Below are 20,916 nucleotides of genomic sequence, written 5' to 3' on the forward strand. Positions count from 1 at the left end.
TTTTTTTTTAAAACTACGAAAGTCATCCCAAACAAAACATTAATGATAATGATAATGTATAATCATATTTATTAAAGAGTGATAAAATGTAAATATTAATAAAGTTTATAATGAATATTATGGAGATTAAAATGCTGCAAAAATAGTAGTGTTAAAAAAAACTTATACCATTTGATAATTATTAAAAAGAAGGGGAAAAAAGATAAGACAATGAATAACAAATCCAAAGACTTAAATTAATTTAAATGAATTACAGAGAAGGATATCAAAGAAAAATTAAAATACTTCCATGAGATACAAATTTTAAGAAAAAAAAATCATTTTTATGAAGTACATTTAACAATATAATGAACTATATTATAGTTTGACTCCAAAAAAAAAAACTCTTAAATCTAAACGAGATATTTATTCTTCAAAAATACTCTTAAATAAGGAAAAATAAGATTTCAAACCTGATAATTGGGACATATTTGCATTGAAAGTTTATAATGAATCCAAAATACAAAACAAAGAACATGAAAACTGAAAGGGTTCCATGAGACATTCTTACAGTAATGGCGGTGGAAGATTTTGCAGGAACAATCCAACCATCCCAACCTTCAACATGTCTTGCCTACTGAGAAAGAATTGAAGATACAGCAGAACACACAATAATGCAGTATAACTATACAAAAATTTTAAAAAAACAAACTCAATGAAATGTCTATTGATTAAATAAGCTCTTCTGTATTTGCGTTGTGATGATAATTGTTTAATAAAAACGCAAAGAAGAGAATCTCTCAGAAAAGATGGAGAACTGAAGCGTCCATGGACTTACGGAACTCAGGTGAGATCATCATCATTTTGTTCCTTGGCTTTCAGAGCACTCTTTGCCCGCAGAAGAAGGGTTGTCTTCCATGGATCCTGTAGTTGATTAAGCACAGTTGAGCTTATGCCTTATAGTAGCAAGACATGACTGTTAATGTCTTTAAACTTAGATGTAAATTTATTGCAGGAAAAGTAGATTTTTTTTTTAATATTATGAGTATTATAGACTTTGTTTTTTATGAAAAGATTTGACTATAAATAACTCTTTATCGCATAAATACATTTTAAAAAAAAACTGTTTCAACATATATTTGGACCTTCAAACTATTTTTTACAAATAAAATGCAAATGTAACTTTGTATCTGATACATCCATCAGATCAAAAAGGCTCAACATCATGTATAAAAAATAGTAAGCAGTGCTTCGAAGAAGTGCTTGTTGCAATATGGGAGTCTAAACTTGTGTTTTAATAGTTACAAATATTATTGACTGCTTATTTTATTTTCTTTTACTTTATATTGCATATATGTTTCCTATGCACTACTAACATTCAGATCAGCATACAAAAAGTATCGTCAAATAATCATAGCTCAAGAAAGTGTGTGGGAGTCAATTTGCTTCAGAGTTTGTAATTTTTATTTTTCTCGAGACAATATTTATAATAAGTGTATGTTGGGTTAGCAACTATGCATGTAATTAAATATTTTTATTTTCTGAACATAGTACTAGACGAACTTAATCGTACTGAACGATCTATGCAATCAGAAATTAATTAAAATATTTAATTAAATAAGTTGTAAAAGGCTATAACAAATCATATTGTACGATCACAATATTGTACATGACGATCAGCTATATTGGGTATCCCCGTCGTGGTTTAAATTAGACAATAATTCAAATTTTGAAATTGTTTTGATCTTACTGTACGACCTAGAAATCTTAATTTAATCCCTATGATTAAGCAATCAAAACAGGATTAATTAAGATTCATTATTGTATAGGAGGTCGCTTTGCCGATCGCACGCTACGATCATCAATCTTAATTAATATTGCTTCGATTGCTTAATTATATGGATTAAATTAGACAAGCTTTTTAAACATCATACAGTACGAACTAGTAAGAGGGACTCGGATTAGGTGGTGGCTGGAAGTAACGGTGTAGTGAAGCGAGATCATTGAAACATGCACGATTATCCTCGTGTTATTGTTGTATTTGGTGCTGCAACTGATATCAACGAAATGTGAACTCCTGTATGTGGGTCTCCAGTCGTAACTCAAATCAATAGGTGCTCAACCCACGAGTCAGGATGTGGTGGTTGAAAAGTTGGTGCTGGTGCCTCAGGTACTAATGGTGCTCCCCGCTGTTTGATTGAAAAAAATATATTTTGAAAAAGAATTAATTTTCTTTGAGAAATTTTTAATTTTTAATTTTAAAATTGAACACGTCATTATGAACAGTATATCGCCTCGAAAGACGAACATATCATTCCCTAATGGGTTCAAAATTCAAAGTTTAAATTCATCCCAATTACTATAATCAAATTCAATAGGAGACAACATATGATCCCAAAGGATCATAATGATATTTAACTATAATGATCGGGATAGGGGATCATTAATTTCATAGTCAGAATAATAATAGAACGACATATCTTTCTGGGGAAAGAGGATATCGCTTATTATTAATCATTTGAAAATGATAATAATGATCGAAAAATTTAAGTTTCCCAAAGATAATTAATTGAAGGTTTTGAAAAGTTTATTCTTTTTTTAAAAATCATGTCTGGGTTTTAAATCTCCTACGAGCGCAAGACCTCGTAGTTAATTACATCGTAGGAAAATTGGAATTTTTCTACGAATACTCTCGATTAAAATAGCGGTAAAAATTTCATTTAAGAATTCAAAGGACGATATCAAAGGAGGTAAGGGTTTGAATTTTCAATCAAGATTTGTTCGAGGTTGAACACTTATTTCTGGAGTCAAAGGAGGAGAAGTAGGAGGTGCTTTGAGATTCTGAATTACTTCAAAAACAACTCAGCCTATCCTAAGTGTTGGGCTTGAATTTGATTGAAAGTGATTTAAGTTTGAATGGTTGATTTTATTAGAAAGTTGGGACTTATAATCTCGATCACTAGATCGGGAGAATGCCCAGGAGGAAAGGGCGAAGACTAACCTACCAAATGGGTATGACGTCCCCGGTCAAGATCCCATGGTTTTCCATCGTCCCGGGTTCGTCGATATTCTTAGCCTACTTAGTCGAGTGCCAATCAGAGGATCCTTGTTAGCAACCATGGGTTACCTCATTCAAGGGGATCTCGTAGGCCAAGGGGCTGGGGACCTAATCCTAGGCTGACAAATAGAAAGTGCACAAGTCTGTGAACAGTGAACTTATGTCTATGTTATCTAACCTAGAATGCCACCAAAAGCATTAAAACTAATCATCATATGAATCTAACATAGTAAGCAAAAATCAATAAATGCTCAATTTGCATATAGATTAATACACCTCATAAATAAAAAGAAACATCGGCCTAACCTAAAGCTAGAGTTCGTGTCCTAACAAACTAACCTAAGTGTGTGTAGCGGGCCGTGTGGTTTGGATATGTCCTATATCGAGTAATTGGTTGAAGTTGTCTAATGTTTTGATTGGTTGAAAGGCTTGAGAGATTTAAGTTTGAGTTTAAGTATTAGTAGTTTTAAAGTTGATTTTAAGGTGTGTTTTAAGTGCTAAATGATTACCACATTTGTTTCTCACCGAGGCCACGAAGTTTATTTCACCTTCCTTGGGGCTAAGATAATAGTCTCGTAGGACTGGGTTACCCAGTGATAACCAGTATTAGTTGAGTTAATTAATTGGTTGATGGTTAAAGGGATGAAGATTTTTTAATTATTGAGTTAAAGTTATTTAGAGCTTGAGTTGATTGTTGAATTATTAGAATTCTTTATTAAATTTGTTAGAATTTTCAGATAATTTCTCAAATCTTCTTAAATTAATCTTAATTAATCATTAATGAATTATTGATTAAATTTCATTCAAAAATTTCATTTAAATTTGAATTATTAATCTCTAGGTTTTATTTAATTTTATTCAATCTTTAATGTGTTTTTGAAGTATCTTTATTGTATTTAATTAACTATCAATGAATTTGATAATTTAATAAATTGAAATGAAAGTTTAATTAAAATATTTTATTTTAAATTGAAATTAGAATTTTCTGATCCTTGTTTATTATTGGAATTTTCTTTATGTCTTTACATTTTGTTTGATTTTTAATGAATTCATTTAATCAATATTTAATCAATGAATAATTAAAGCATTAACTAAGAATTAATAAAATTTGTGTTTGAATTTTATCCTTTAATAATTGTACATATTGGTTGAGGTTGATTGAGAAAGGTTTGATCTTTTTATAAATTTTATTTGAGTTGTTATCAAATGTTTAAGTTTTCAAATTCTAAAGAAAAGATTAATGATTGATTATTGTTTGAGATTAAATCGATTATGTATATTAAATCCTAAGATGTGATGTCACTACGTTATTTATGTTTATTGTTTCATCCCTAAAGGATATATGTGTGAATCCTAGAGTTTGTCTAAGTTCTCTAAGACTCGTCTTTAATTATTGTCCTTAAATGACATTAATGTTGTAATGGGACTTACAATCAATGTCTCTAACCCTTGGACATGCACATGAGTATAAATAAATCACATCAATGGGTTTTGGGTTTGCAGAAAAATAAATATAAATGAGATGCATAGGTTACTACATGGACCTAAGGTTGGAGGAGCATGCAATCATTGGCTTATAGGATCTATGGCCTTCTAAGTTTTAATAAAACTTACCTGATCATCGGAGCTAGTCAACGATGAGTCCAACCGTAGTACTCCCATTTGGAAGAGATGGGGTCGACTGAAACTCTTTGGCTCTATCCTCCAATTAGCTCCATTAGTACCTATAAGTTAAATGTATTCACTCTATATGGATCGTCATCCATTGGACTTGGCATCAGTTGAAAGCCAGTGTAACAAATTCCTGCTGTCGTGCTACTGGTATGATCCTCCACATGACATCCACTAATAACTTGAGCTAGTGTCTCATCCTTGACCCAAGCTATACACCATATCCTCCTGTAAGCACGTCTTCTTGTTTGGTGTTGAAAATAGGAGCTAATCCCTCCTGTTTGTTGCTGAAATATGCTCTTCTTCCTTTTTTTTTTTGTGGTTGACATTTGGTTGGATATGAAGCGGCCCTTTAACTTCTTTTCTACCTTAGCCGAATGGAGCAGGTTCCTCTCTAAATACATGAAGCCAGTAGTTGTAGCTGCTCTCTTAAGAGATGGAAGAGCAAACTTGAATTTACTCCTCTTTCCTTTGCTTGGTTCAGCTTGAATGAATCAGCCGTCCCTGGTGAATGAGAGCAACCGCCATTTTCAAGAACTCTAGTCTCGACTGAGCCTAGCAACAACTTCTTTCTATCAGATCTTTAGGTCTTCTTCTTCCTTTTGCTTGAGCGGATGGGGAGCATGAAAGGAGAGATCATGTATATTCGGCTAGGGCTTGAAGAATCAATCGTGGAATGCAGCCCCCTCTCCTTGGCCGGCCCAAGGGGTGGCTGCTTCTTGGAATGGAGGCGTGGAGTGCCAGCAGCTCTTGTTGGCCGGCCCTAACAACCTCAAGACGTGAACGTGAGCTCTTTTTACTAAGGTGGCTGCTAGTGGAATGATATAGCCAGCAAGCCAGATCTAGCCCTCCATTTCCAATCCAAAGGCCAAAATTAAGTGCTTGATTTTTGAGAGATTAAAGGGCTAAAGTTTAGAGGATTTTGAGGGATATTTAGGCATCAAATTGGTACAAAAGAATTGATAAAACATGGAAATTTGGTAGGCTTTATGTTTTAAATTAATTATTCAAAATTTAGTAATGTTAATTGATGTTGATTAGACTTAAACTAAGCCAAGACATGTTAAATTGAGTCAACTGAAACAGTTGCGAATAAAATTTTGTTGGAATTCGTTCAATATAATAAGTAATTGACTCAATTTCAGAATCGACGACGATGTCATAGGGCTCAAATTGGCTCAAATCGAACTAGATATCCCCAAATGTAATGTGTGCACTCAAATCGATCTTAATTAATATGTATGCAGTTCAATGTTGATTTCAAAAAAAGATCAACAAGGTCGATCACAAGTTGTATTGTAGGCGATGATGATTGAAAGGTTGTTGGTCATTGATTGATGATTATGACCTAGATTTAAATGTTGATTGAATGTTTGATTGATGATTGAATGGGTCCGGCTGACCTCATATAAAAATGAGGTCAACACCCGCCTCATTAAATTCATGCCCCTCTTCTACAATATGTGCCCTGTGACGTCCATCGCTAAAGAGTAGGTGGAAGGAACTGTCTGCATAAAAGTGAGGAAAGGGGGAGCACTACAAACATTCACAAAACTTCCCTAAAGATCAACACTGACACGGCTATAAGAACTCATGTGCAAGTTTGCCAAAGCAACTGTGTGAAAACCTCACTCACACTCCCTTGAATCCTACAACCTCACTCTTTCTCTCATTTGCTCAATGCTCTCTCTTCAACACTCTCATCGAGGAAACATACATCTGATTTCCTAAAGACTTTCAAAGTCATAACAAGGATTAAAAAAATATATTTTGACGCTTCTGTTCGCACAGTACAATACTTGTATTGTATAGTATGATTAGTTCATCCTTAGCTGAACGATCCAAATATCGACTTATATGATTAGTTTAATCGAATGCAGTTCATACAAGATGAAACCCGACATGATTGAGTATTCCCGATGTCCAGTGGAAAAAGAGCTAGACTTCTCCCAGGCAACCTCTCATCCCCTATAGACAATAGGTTTCAATCCGTTGACAATGAAACTTCATATCATCGTAATAGGGTCACACAAATCACATCATCTAGAATATTAAATTAGGGTGCTTTAAACTATCAATTACTAAATTTATTCGTCAGCATTACATTAGAATTCATCCTAACACTCGCATTTTCATTCCACTCTGAATTGTTGTTTGAATTTTTTACGAGTTTAAGAATCAATTTTGAACATACTTTATGGTCTCATATGTTTGTAGATGATCTATAGAGATTTTTTATCATGATTTTCATGAATTATTTTGTATTTCTACAACTGGCATTAAACCCCATGATGTTTGGACTACAGGTGACTATGATTGAACACAAGTGATCTCACTCTTAGGAACACACCTATTAACCAGCATCTACCATTAGTTTGCAATCTCGTCCCAAATACTTGTATTACTCGGCATGTTCTTAGAACCTCAATTCTTCATAAAGTTGAAGAAAGAGCCAACATCACACCCCTATTATTTATTTTGACTTACTTTTGTATAACTAGGCACTAGCACATAATTTAATACAATAGATAGAATTATTCATTATATTCAAAATCTTACAACATTAGGAATCCTAGAGCCCTACGTAGGCAGAATATTGCACTACGACACATCATAACCTACATACTAAATTCAAAATACAACATAATGTACCCTGCACCAGTCAATCACTTTCCTATCTTTTATACAATTAGTTCCTTCCACCTACTCTTCAGCAATAGACGTCGCGGGGCACAACTTGCAGAAGAGGAGTATGAATTTGATGAGAAAGCGGAAGCACTACCAGTACCTAGGGTACCAGCTTTTCAACTGCCAGCTCCTGACTCGTGGGTTGAGCTCTTTGATAGATTGGAGTTACAATTGGAGACCCACATCCAAGAGTCCACATCTCTCTGGGATCAATTACAACACCAGATACAACAACCACACGAGGATGATTGAGCTTCATTTAGCGATCAATTTACTTCACTATACCATTAATTCCAGCCACCACCACTATCACCTAATCAGAGTCTCTCTTATGAGTAGTTGCGATGCTTTGTCTTTTGTAGTGTGTGTTTGATTATTCTTTCAGCTTTTGTTCTTTCTTTTTGCTTTATATTATAATTTATTTGTAGTTCCTCTTTTTTGTGATGTCAAAGGGGGAGTACTGAGTTTATTTCTCTTGGTTGTACTATCTCGTTTATACTAGTGCAATTTATGTCATTTACATTTTTTTTTAATTTATTTACATGCAACGCTTATTCTGACTATGATTTGTATTTGCCCATTAAAAAGGAAAAAATTAAAAATAAAAAAAAAATCTCTCTATTTTTCAAAAAGAAATCACTTAGTGAGAAAGAGAGCTCAACAAGAAATTAAAAATTAACTTGGAATTTAAAATTCTAACCACCAAAATTTGTAGTCAACAAAGAGGGGGAGATTGTTGCAATCGACGACTCGACCATGTGTTTTGATGATTACAAATATTAACAGATATTTATTTTATTTTCTCCTACTTTATATTGCATATATATTTTTTGTGCATTACTAATATTTCTGGTTCAACATACACAAAGTACCATCAAAGAATTAGAGCTCAAGAAAATATGAGTCAATCTGCTCAAAGAGCATGTAATTATCATTTTTCTGAGTCAATATTTGTAATAGGTGTATGTTGGGTTAGCAACTGTGCGCATACACACATATAGAGTGTAATTAAATATTTTAATTTTCAGAAGATCGTATTGGACGATCTTGATTGTTATTGGATGATCTGTATAATAAAAAATTAATTAAAATATTTAATTAAATGAAATTAATTTTTAAAGTGCTATAACTAATCATGTTGTACGACCACAACATCATACAAGACGATCAACTATATTTGGTATCCCCGTTGTGATTTAAATTAGGCAACAATTCGAATTTTAAAATTATTCTGATCATATTGTACGAACAAGTTTATGATTAAGCAACTGAAGCAAGATTATTTAAGACTAATGATCATACGATAAGATCATGATCGTATTGAACAATCGTCGGAGCGACATGTACGATATTGAATCTTCCTAGGGGTTTGTCCCGTACGAATTGCATTCGGGGAACTAATCATAATGAACGATCTTGAATCATACAACAAATGATGAACTAATCATATGGTACAATACTCCTATCATATTATGCATACATAAGCGGCATAATTAAAAGAATAGAGTTTTCTTAATCCTCTATTTAAACTCTTGTTATGATTTTAAATAAGACTTTTGGTAGTCAGAGATTAGTTTTTTCTGTAAGAATGTTGAAGAGAAAACATTAAGTAAATGAGATAAAGGGTGAGGTTGTGTGCGAAGGAGAAGAGCCTTGTGAGATTCAAGAGAGAGTGACAGATTTTCATACGGTTACTCTGGCCAACTTGCACTTGCGTTCCTCCGGGTGTGTCAATGTTTGTTTTGAGAGAAGCTTTGTGAAGAAACTTTTGATGTCAAAGGTCATCGGCTACGCCGCCACAGAGAGGAGGTGAAAGGGATTTCGGCTATTCTAATGCACCGAGGAGATAAAAAGGATTTCTACATCTCCGCTAGACAGAGGAGGTGAAAAGAGAGATTCTATGAGAGAAGGGTATGTACGGGCTTCTTCGCCTAGTGGTGGGCTGAAGGAGATTCATATTGATTAGTACAATATTTGAAGAGAGGAACTTCGGGGAGTAGGCATATGTCAAGTTGACTGAATCACTATAAAAATCAATTTGAGTTCTTTTTCTTGTTACATTTACTTTTTGCGATTTTACTTTCCCGCATATTTATTTTTCTACAATCTGAGTTGAGTTTGATTATCATTAAGATACAAAAATCATTGTGATTGATTGAGATTTATATTTATTTTAAAAACAACATACAACAACATCAAGATTTTATCCCGTTACGTGGGGTCGGCTACATGAATCTTTTTTCACCACTGTATAATGTTAAGAGTCAATTTTTCATTTAAATCTAATAAAGAAAAGTTATTTCTAATATTTTCTAACCAAGTCTTTTTAGGTCTACCTCTATCTCTTTTAACAAAAGTCAAATCTAATACATCTACTCTCCTAACTAGGTCATCAGGAAACCGCCGTTTTATGTGACCAAACTATCTAAGGCGACTCTCTCTAATCTTATCTTCGACTGGAGCTACTCCAACATTTTCATGTATATGCTCATTTCACATCCTGACTCTAAAAGTAAAGCCACTCATCCACCTAAGCATCCTCATCTTTGCAACACTTAACTCAATATCATGCTTCTATTTTAATGGCTAACATTTTGCACCATAAAACATTGCAGGTCTCACCACCATCTTATAAAATTTTTTCTTAAATTTGAGGGGGACTTTTTTATCACACAACAAGCCAGATACATTCCTACTTCAACGATCCAACTTGAATTCTACTAATAATATCCCAATCTATTTCATCATCACTCTGAACACTAGACCCAAAATATTTAAAATGTGTACTATTATTAATGACTGGATCGCCCAAAGCCACAATTTCCCCACTAGATCTATTACTACTAAAATTACATTCTATATATTCGATTTTAGATATACTCAAATGAAAACCTTTAGACTCTAAGGTTGACCTCCATAATTCAAGTTAGCCTTCCACTCCCTCTTTAGTCTTATCAACAAGAAGAATATCATCAACAAAAAGCATACACCATGGTACAACCTCTTGCAAATGTCTAGCGAGAACACCCATGACTAAAGCAAAAAAAGATAAGTGCTTAAGGTTGATCCTTGATGTAATCCAAATGAAATAGGAAAATGCTTGGTCAAACCACCTTGTGTTTGAACACAAGTAATAGCAGTTGCATACATATGCTTAATGACTTGAATATAAGCATTATTAACCCCATCCTTTTCTAGAACTCTCCATAGCACTTCTCTTGGAACTTTATCACATGCTTTCTATAAATCAATAAATATCATATGTTATTTATCTTGTGTTCAAACAAAAATAAAAAATAATAAATGCTATTTGTTTTTCCTACAAAATCAAAAATAGAAAAAGATTAGTATTTATTTTGGGTTGTTATTGTGAGTTGTGATTTCGTTTATTAAAATGCTTCCACATTAAAATCTGATTTTGGTTTTAAATCAAAAAGATTTTTGAAAAAAAAAAATATAAATCACCAATTCACCTCTCTGGGTGTGTCATTTCAACATTCAATTGGTTTTACAACCAACTATTGAACTTCCAATGCTAAGCAAAGGAATTATCCAATCAACAATCAAGTAGAATGCAGCTTTCATAATAATAATAATAATAATAGTCCAATCAGATGGACGGGAGAAGATCCACATACCAGTCGAGTCATGCTATCAAATTCCTTTACAGCTTCAGTGAACTTTATAACATCTTCCTCATCCATTGAAGAGGCCAAATCCTGTAGTGGAAGCCACAGAAACATAATCTATCGAGGAAGTGTGACCATAATCTTATTAGAAACAAAAATCTTCATAAACAAATAGAAGTCAGTGGAAAATAACCAAATAAGCAGTTATAGAAGATTTTGTTAAATCTCACTAAACAGCAATTCATGGCATATTTATGACTTACAGATAGGAGTTTGAATTCACGTGTGCCAGAAAAGGTTGGATCAAGTTCCTGCACTAGCAATTATAAGTTATTCAAGAATACTCCCAGACAATCATGGAGCTTCAATTGTATAAAAATGGAACCATAGTTAACCTGATATCGCTCTAACGCATTTGTTATAGCAACGATGTCGCCTTTGCATATCTCACAGATACCGGCATTAAGGAGGATTCCCTTGACACTATACTTCAAAAGACTGTTATTGATCGAGTGCCTTGCTATGGCTTCAAAGATCTCAATTGCTTTTGGGTACCTGAGATTTTCACATGTATCTCTTAATCTAACAAAGATGTCATCGTCAGAAACTAGTAAAAACTGTGAAGATATAATTCAAGTAACTCTAAGTAGAGTTCATTGTAGAAGCTCAGCAGAAATTGCTGTAACAATGGAAGTTGGCATTCAATTGAAGATAAAATAAAAAATGGTCAATCTACTTATGTATTTGTTACATAGCCAATCATTTTACTTTCAATATCAATGGATGTATTGTTCCATAGCTAATCAATCTACATCCTGGCTTTTAATCATGAAAAGTGCAAAAAACTAATCAAATCATTGCACAATTAAAGAGATCATAGAATAAAAACAGAAATACATATTCATTAGCTTTCAATATCAAAACAATCCAATTTTAAGTCATCTTCATTTCTTGCTATTCCAACTGAGCACAAAATAGGGCAAGGGCAACTTTCGGCTAAGTCCTCAGAATCAAAACAGTAGCACATACTCATTTACTTTCAGTTTCTGAATAATCACTTTTGGTTATATACGTTTCTTACTGTTCCAGCTGAGCAGCAAATTGAGCAACCTTCTGTTTACACTGGTTGGCAGAAGTCGTCACCTCCTCACTTTGAAAAAGATCAGCTGCCCTCTCAAAGTAATCCATAGCTTTCTCCAAATCCTGTTCCTGCTCATATATCTCAGCAAGTTCCTGAAAAATGCGAGGTATAATGAAAAGGAGATGTTTAGAGAACGCATTCGGACTTTTAAGCATGTTATGAAAAACAATAGTAACCAGCTTTAGCTATAGAGCATCCACGTGAACACCCCGAAAGAGACAAATCATATGTAGCAGTAGGGGTGTCAAAATTTGACCCGACCCGAAAATCCTCATTTGTAAAATCGGGTCGGGTTCAGGTTGACCCAGAAACCCGAAATCAATCCGGTTTGACCCGTTTTTAATTAATTTAGGAGGATTTCAAAATATTGCTATGAAATAAATAAATGATATTTCTAAAAAATGACAAACATTATTGTCCAAATTAAATTAAGCTTGATTTATTTAATTTGATTGAAGTAAATCTTATCTTAATTTGATTTATGTTTAGATAAATCGAATTAAATAAAAAAATTTTAGTAAAACATAACCGAAGCGGGTTGGGTTCGGGTTCGGAAAACCGACCCGTATGCAAAAACGGGTCGGGTCGAACAGTGTCGGGTCAGTTTCGGGTTGGACCCGAACCTAGCTAGTGACTCGATTTTGACAGCCCTATGTAGCAGTCATATAAAAAGTTTAAAAAATGCGGTTTAAGTCCATTAATATGCTCAATTGTTTGTGTAACATTTTGTAATTAGAATGACAAAGTATGCATGCCAAAACTAACTGATGAGCCACATTTAGTACTTCATCTGCGCATCACTAGGTCAAAAGAATTTGCCCCAAAGGCACTAAAGTCAAAAAAAGGACGCATTGTATGCTAAAGAATGAAGTTATCCATACTAATGTAAATTTTTCCAGCAAGGCATCACGCCCTGAACTCGCCTGCAGCATGAGGCAAAAGAAAACATGCTGGTTTTATCAAATAAAGGCTAATCATTAAAAATATTAAACCAATCTTAATGAGACATTTTTAGCATAACTACAAATATTTACATAAACAAACGTAGTCTACATAAAACTGCAAGATCATTATATGCATAAACACTAAACAAAATACTTTAATGACAATAAGCCTGTTTGTTACCTAAGCAAGACAATTACTGGAGGTAAAATAGTCGAAATTGTAACAATCATATTATAACAACACAATCTTATGCTACAGACTACGTTTCAGAAGATCGGGAAATAAAGCATGCAGAAAGAAAACCATAAACAAATACAGATGAAGGGATAAAAATGGGGCGAATTGCAGATCTCATCTAAGATAAAAGATGAAAATCACATGAGTATTGCAATAGTAAAAGAACAAGAAAGAATGGACGTAAATAGATAAAATATCACGATGGTTTGACATCATATAGCGTAAATTCAAACGGTATGCCTGGCAAAATGGAAAAGAAAATTAGAATGACTTTAAAAAATCAATTATGCCTAGAATAGATTTAGTGACAGGCATTAGAGACATAATGAATCCTGAGGCGCTCACCATTATAAATAACATTACCAAAGAAAGCACAAGATTCAATTTATGTATTCAAACATGAGTTTAAGGCTTCGTTTGGGGCGACTTCCTGCTTCTTAAAGCAATTCTCTAGTACAAAAATTAAAATTTTTTATTAGAAAACTACTTTAAGAGCAGTACAAAAGCTGTCCCTAACGAAGTCTTAATCTCAAGAAAAAGCTAGTTTAAAAAATCCCAAACATGAGCAAACGTGCTTCCAGGAGATGACAATCTAAAGATGAGCTGACTAAGAGAGCAAAGGTAGTTCATTTGGAGTGAAGTTAACCCTGACTAATATGGATAAAGGTGAAGATTTATATTCATATAAGATGCATAAGGACATTTTGTGGAGTTATGTTAGACATTACAGTAGTTTTGTTAACACATTTTCCCAATAATAAATTTTGAAACTAAGATACAATAGTTTAGTTACCATATCTTTTCAATGAAAAATTTTGAAATGAAGAGGAGCTCAAATGATTGGAGAAGTATTTTGACATTAATATTTAAGAATAATGGAGAGGTTGGAAGTTGCATTGATTAGAAATGAATCAAATTGGTAAGTTATACAATGAAGCTACGAGAGAGGGAGAGTAAAATAACATAAACTTTCAAAAATTACATCAATTTTGGAGAATCAATTTGATTGCATGCCAAAAAAATCTACTATGGAAGTATTTTTTTGTTAACATAATGAATGGAGAAGTATAGAGAGAAAAAAAAAGGGATCTTCAAATAGTTTTTATTTTTTTCCTGAGAAGTCACACAATCAAGTACCAAAAGAATTAATTTGGTGTACATTAAGGAGGAAATGTATGCAACAAAAGCATATTGACTTTAATAAATATATGCATGATGGAGAACTAACTAGTACTAGTAGTTAAAGAGAGACCAAATAGTTTTTAGTTATAGTAGTATTATATATAGAATCAACATCAAATTCATATCTTTTAGTATTGATTATAAAATGTTTGCAAAATATATTAAAAATGAGGCGCTTGGTTGTATGCATTCAATAAATAGCAAAGCTCTATTTGGTGAAATATTTTCTAAAATAAGCGGAACGTAAGAACAATGGAGTATGCCATAGATATAAGACTAAGAATTAGTAGAACAAAATTCTAGTTTATGATACACAATTTTAGTGGTGCGTTGTAACAATTACTAATCAATAAAAGTAAAAGTATTAAAAATTTATCACTCAAAAGAATGGGGTACAAATGAAGATATAGCTTCTACAGTTAGGATTGGGTGATTAAAATGAATTCTATCAATAATATAAAACAAGTTGATATAATTGAGGCTTAAAGGTAAATTTTATAAATTACAAGGAGATCAATTATGTTGTAGGGATCAAAGTTCTTGAAAAATTTTTGATAATAGATAAGTTGAGCATGATAAAAGTGAGAAATTTAAGATTGAAATATGACATAAGTATGAAGGATAAATAAATAAATCTATTTGAGAAGTACTTAAAGTGATATCTAATGAAGAAAAACTAGTTGAAAATAAACTTGGGTGATTTTTACATAGCCAATGAAGAGAAGAAATGCACTCAATCAAATCATAGATTAAATTAGTGATAAAGGATTATAAAAACGAGCAGACATAAAATGACACAAATAGAAGTAGTTCAAAATGTTTTATGAATAATTCTATTAACCCCTCAAGCATAATTTAATAAAAATTAATAGATAAAAAGAAGATTCATCAAAGTAACCTCAAATAGATAAGGTAAGGCTACCGATGATAATGATGCTGGTGATGATGACGACAATACCTAGTAATGATTATCTAGAAAAAGGACATCCCATTGATACAAATACAAATTTATATAGAAAATATTTTGATGGTAGCACCGCTAGTTTATCTTTCTCTCTCTCTCTCTCTCTCTTTATATATATATATATATATATAAACAGAAAAAACAAGAAATGATCAAAAGAAAGGCATGCATGAAGAAAAGAAATCAAAGGATGCAAAGGATACATACATATATGTAAGTTCAGTAACTAAAAGTAGTTCAACATGTTCGATAATATATTTCTAATATTAGCTATTTATTGTCAATAAGAAAACTTAAAGATACATCAAGTGATAGAGATAATTAGAGAAAAATATAAAAAGGAAGATTAATTGTAAGAGAAATGAAATTAACATTGAGTTGAATATAACCAGGTTGGGGAGGTATATGTTGAGTACGTTTATTATTATCTTTAAGAGGCGCCCAATAAACATCAGAATTTTTTCAAATAAAAAAAAAAAACAGAGACAGCATCAGTTTCCTCCTACATGGCCCCAAACATGACATGATAACCATCTAAAAGTGCTTAACGATATCATCAAACTACCTGATTTCTTAAAAGCAATCACCCTTTCATAACCCGGGCTAATTACCTTGAAGTATCTTGCGGCCATGTTCAGTCTACCAATATCCAAGAAAAGATTGACAGCCTGGTTTAGACATTGTGCGGCTTCTGCAAAAATAAAAGATAAAAAATAAATAAAATGGAATCTTCATGAGTAGATATGACAAAAAAGCAAAACGTCTCAATTTTAGACAAAACTTTCTAGTCTGCAAGACATAAAGCTGATAACAACAGTGAAGCACAAGGCAGAAAGGGAGTAGTAAAGGCTATTATTAGTTAAAACTAAGGAGGGAAAAAAATATTGCAGACCAACAATTTTAATCCCATATTGACCATACCTTTAAATATGTTCCATGCCTTAAGTTAGTTAATCATGGCGTAATGGTTGATCCTTGTGGTATGAAATTTAAGAACATTCCATATTTTGCATGACAATGCACTATAAAACTGTATGTTTTAGTTAAGGCTAGGTAAGACTGATGAAGGACTTCTCAGTTTTAGGGTTTATTAATATAATCCTACAAAATAATGTACAAAAACATGCACAAAATTTCAAGCTTACATAAACTTCTAATTTGGACAATTATTTGCCTCATCTCATTGGATGAAAAGCAAAAATACACGCAAGTGATAATCTAATTATTGTTTAGCATAAATTTCATATAGAAATTAAGAAACATAAGAGAATCACACGTTTGATTGAAAACTCGCACTACAATTGAAAAAAGTCAAATTCTATAAAATTTGAAAAAAAAAAGTGATCACGCAATCAAACTAATTACTAAAATTAGAGAAATAGAACAATATAAGAGATCATGAGATAAATTCGAAGCCTCAGACAGATTAGCATCCAAATGAAGAAAGAAATTTAGTGGCACTTCGAAGTACATTGCACTTACAGCAACACATTTTAAAACTCCAGTGTATGTTGCTAAAGCAGTGTAGAAACAGCCATCAAAATCAACCATTCAAACTCAATATGTGAACATTTGGCATTTCTACCAAAGGTTTGCTTCTGGTCATATTCCATGGATACGCTGCTGCATTTCTCATAAAAACCAATTCATACAATAGATATATTCCTTTTCTTCAGCATCCCAAAGCCTTAAAATTTAATGAAGATAAAAAATAAAAATATCAACTAATAGAACAAAGCCTTTGCAATTAATCGCTTCAAACTAAAGTAATTTAAACATAAAAACTATATCGTTAGTTAAAAATGTAAATAACCTTGAGAATTTATCACTAGCATGTCACCCACCAGAATAATAGGAAGAAAATTTTATCCAACTTGTGAGCTTGTCACGATGTTATCAAGCAAACTAAGAAAAACATTCTATAGTTTTATGGCGTTAACTTAAAAATAAAAAAAAATTGGCGTTAACTTGCAGTCTTGCGCTGTTGTAGATTTTAGATCACATTGAATAAAACACAAACCAAACTTAACACTTCTAACCATGTCCAAGAACACATAATGGTCTTTCTACAAGCTCACTTGCTCAAGCAAGATAATTGAATAAAACTAGGAACTAGAGCAATGACCTTGAGCTGAAATTTTCTTGTAACTGTTTGCTGCATCCACATAAGCTGATGCTGCTTCATGCTTGCTTTCTAACTGTACTTGGGATACATATAATAATAAGAATTATGATTATTTAAATTAAAAAAATGGAAAAAAAAACAGTGTAGAAAAGAAATGTATGAACCTTTAGATGGCAATTTGCTAACTTGGTATATACTACTCCAGCTCTGTCCCCTGAGACATCAGGTTCTAGATGATAGTCAAACAATTTCCAACTTAAATGTAAGATCAATGAGCAAATATGTTAGAAAGATCATGACACCATTAAAATTGCACAGGGGTTAGATTGTTGAAGCAAAAAGAATCATAAAACAGGAGCTCCCTCTCTCTCTCTCACACACACACAACTTAGCTTTCAGTAAAGCATCAACCTTGGATTATGAAATCATAACTAATTTCTTCTTCATGAGTGCAACTGATCCAATAACAGCTTGGAGCTTTCTTCAGCTCCTGAAATACCCAAAATCCATGTCATCACCCACCCACCCTCTCATCATTTCTATCATCATGACCTCGCTCTATCTCTCTTCATTTCTATCACCATGATAGTCATTGTAGCTATAACCATATTTAAATCCATTGTTCTCACGTATGTTCGCCACTTCCATCACCGCCACCTTCAGATCCATGATTCTCAAAACGTACATGGCTTCACATTGCATCCACATAATCAGCTTCATCTAGTTACCTTCATAGCTGCCACCAATATCTCCGCCTCCATCACCACCCCCTCAAGCATCCCTGTATTTAAAAGAGCTGCAACTGACCCTTGTCATACAAAATAGAATCAAGTAATGTTTTTGGTGCATGGGTCCAACAGGTTCAGTTAACACTGTCGTTGCCAGGTCCCTAGTCCTGGATGAGAAAAGTGGAGGGTTGCGTTAGGTAGTCGACAGCCAGCGTAAAACTTGTCGAACAATAATGACATGAATCCTTTAATAAATTGTGTTAATGCTAGGGTGTCCCGTGGAAACGACGTGCAAGTGTCGCTGCACCGGCGCCCGGGTGCAGTGTTAAATAGGCAAGGGTTCCCACATCAAGGACGGATGTGGGCAAAGAAGCTAGTCCATGAAACTAAAATTAGGATAAGAACTTGGAATATAGGTTCCCTTACAAGAAAATTAATGGAATTAATAAATATTATGATTCATCGGAAGTTAAATATTTTGTGCATTCAGAAAACTAAGTGGGGTGAAGAGAAGACTAAGGAAATTGATAGTTTAGGATTTAAACTTTGGTATTCGGGTAGGAGTCGTACTAGAAATGGTGTATGTGTTATTATATATAAGAGTTTAAAAGATAATGTTATAAAAATTAATAGGATTGGAGATAGAATTATAGCTTTAAAGATTGTTGTTGATGATAATATTGTTAATATTATAAGTGCTTATGCTCCTCAAGTAGGTTTGCATATGAGTTCTAAATTAAATTTTTGGAATGACTTAGAAAAATTAATACAAAAGATACATTTTTAAGAAAAGAGTTTTTATTGGAGGAGATTTAAATGGACATGTTGGTAGAGAGGTAGATAATTTTAAAAGCATTTATGGTGGCCATGGATTTGGAACGACGAATGAAGGTGGGTCACTAATCCCGTCACTAGAGTCTATTACTACTAAATTACACTCGCATATATTCGTTTAGATGCTACTCAAACGCGAACACCTTTAGACTTAAGGTTTGACACTCCCATAATTCAAGTTACCTTCAACTCCTCATCTCTATCTTAATCAATCAAGAAGAAATATCATCAGCAAAATAAACAATACAACTACAGGTACATCTCTTGGCAACATGTCTAGTGAGAACATCCAGTGACTAAAGCAAAAAGCATACGGGGCTTAAGGCTTTCGTTGATCGTAACCACCGAAAAGGGAATACTTGGTCAAACCACCTGTGTGTTGAACAGAAGCAATATCTCCTGACATACATATCTTAATGATTGGATATAAGCATATTGACTCATTCTTTTCAAGAACCTCTCCATAGCATCTTCTCTGAAACTTTATCATATGTTTTTCTAATCATAAATATCTATTGTAGATCCTCCTTATTTTTCTATATTTCTTCCATCAACCTCTTAATAAATGTATGGTCTTTCCAGTAGTCGACCTACCCGGCATGAATCCAAATTGTTTTGAGAAACATTAGTATCTACCCGCAACTATGCTCCATAACTCGCTCCCAATAGTTTTAAAGTATGACACATTAACTAATACTCATAATTCGTCAAGCATTTGTGCATCACTTTTATTCTTAAAAATAGGAAATTAACACCACTCATTCCCACTGCATCGACATCTTTTAGTCTTCAATGTTAAAAAATCTTAGTTAAGGCCAAGTTTAGAAAGCAGATTTGTTCATCTCCTAAGCATTTCCACACCTTTATTGAATATCATCAGTCCATACAGCCTTTTCCACCATTCATTTCTTTAAACCTTTTCTTCTAACTTTAGTCTTTACAATGCGCTCTGATATAACAACAGAAATCTTTATTTTCTTAGGGTCTAAGATCACTTATAGTCAATCTTTTTTCATAATCTCATAAAAAGTTTAGCACAAAATATCTCATCCACCTTTTGTTGATTATCATCTTCTAACAAAGTAATTTTTGATCTTCATCTTAATAACTTGCACTTGAACTAATCCTTACTACCGCTCCCTATCTCTTTGTTTGGCTACTCTTATACATATATCTTATCCTTCTCTAGTAATTTAATCATTATATAATCATAAATCTAATGTCTTTGCATCGCAATATGCTTTCTTAGAATCCTTACGAGCCACTTATATATTTTCCAATTATCAGAATTTTACAAATTAAATCAATTTTCATAACAAATTTCTTATTTTTAATCTTTTTCTTGGCACAATTGGATTTCGACCACCAACTATTTTTACTATTAGGCAGCTTTCAATTTTGATATCTCCAAGCACATCTTTTGCTTATTACTTCATATCACTAGTCACTTTTTCCCACATAAATTACATCCTCGCTATGCACAGACAAAATTTTAAGATCTAAATCTTACTCTCAAAAATAAATTTTGTAATATTCTTTGAAATGCCCCATCTAATCCTAGAAAAAACGTTTTACTTTATTTTTTTATTTATGCCATTTATCTTAAAGTCCAAACAATAATATCGATGTGGAGTACATAAATTTTCACTCAGGTATAACTTTACATCTTTGCCAATCTAAAAACGATTTAATTTTCTAATAAAAATAGTCAATCTGGTTGTACTAATCCATTTTT

The 20,916-nt window shown here is 32.9% G+C and overlaps 1 protein-coding gene across 1 annotated transcript in view; it reads right to left on the reverse strand.

Moving 5' to 3' along the window:
• Positions 1–439: 439 nt before the first annotated feature.
• Positions 440–20,916, reverse strand: part of LOC110104738 (alpha-soluble NSF attachment protein) — a 27,068-nt gene continuing 6,591 nt past the window's right edge. Inside the window, exons 2-9 of the mRNA XM_020833975.2 lie at positions 17,784–17,833; positions 17,620–17,692; positions 16,106–16,185; positions 12,107–12,258; positions 11,421–11,580; positions 11,289–11,336; positions 11,035–11,115; positions 440–903 (exon numbers count right to left, since the gene is read on the reverse strand). Coding sequence (XP_020689634.2) covers positions 823–903; positions 11,035–11,115; positions 11,289–11,336; positions 11,421–11,580; positions 12,107–12,258; positions 16,106–16,185; positions 17,620–17,692; positions 17,784–17,833 — 725 coding nt within the window. The 3' untranslated portion in view covers positions 440–822. The remainder of the gene's footprint in view (positions 904–11,034; positions 11,116–11,288; positions 11,337–11,420; positions 11,581–12,106; positions 12,259–16,105; positions 16,186–17,619; positions 17,693–17,783; positions 17,834–20,916) is intronic.

This window comes from Dendrobium catenatum, unplaced genomic scaffold (genome assembly GCF_001605985.2).
Source record: "Dendrobium catenatum unplaced genomic scaffold, ASM160598v2 fragScaff_scaffold_343, whole genome shotgun sequence".
Taxonomy (NCBI): Eukaryota; Viridiplantae; Streptophyta; class Magnoliopsida; order Asparagales; family Orchidaceae; genus Dendrobium; species Dendrobium catenatum.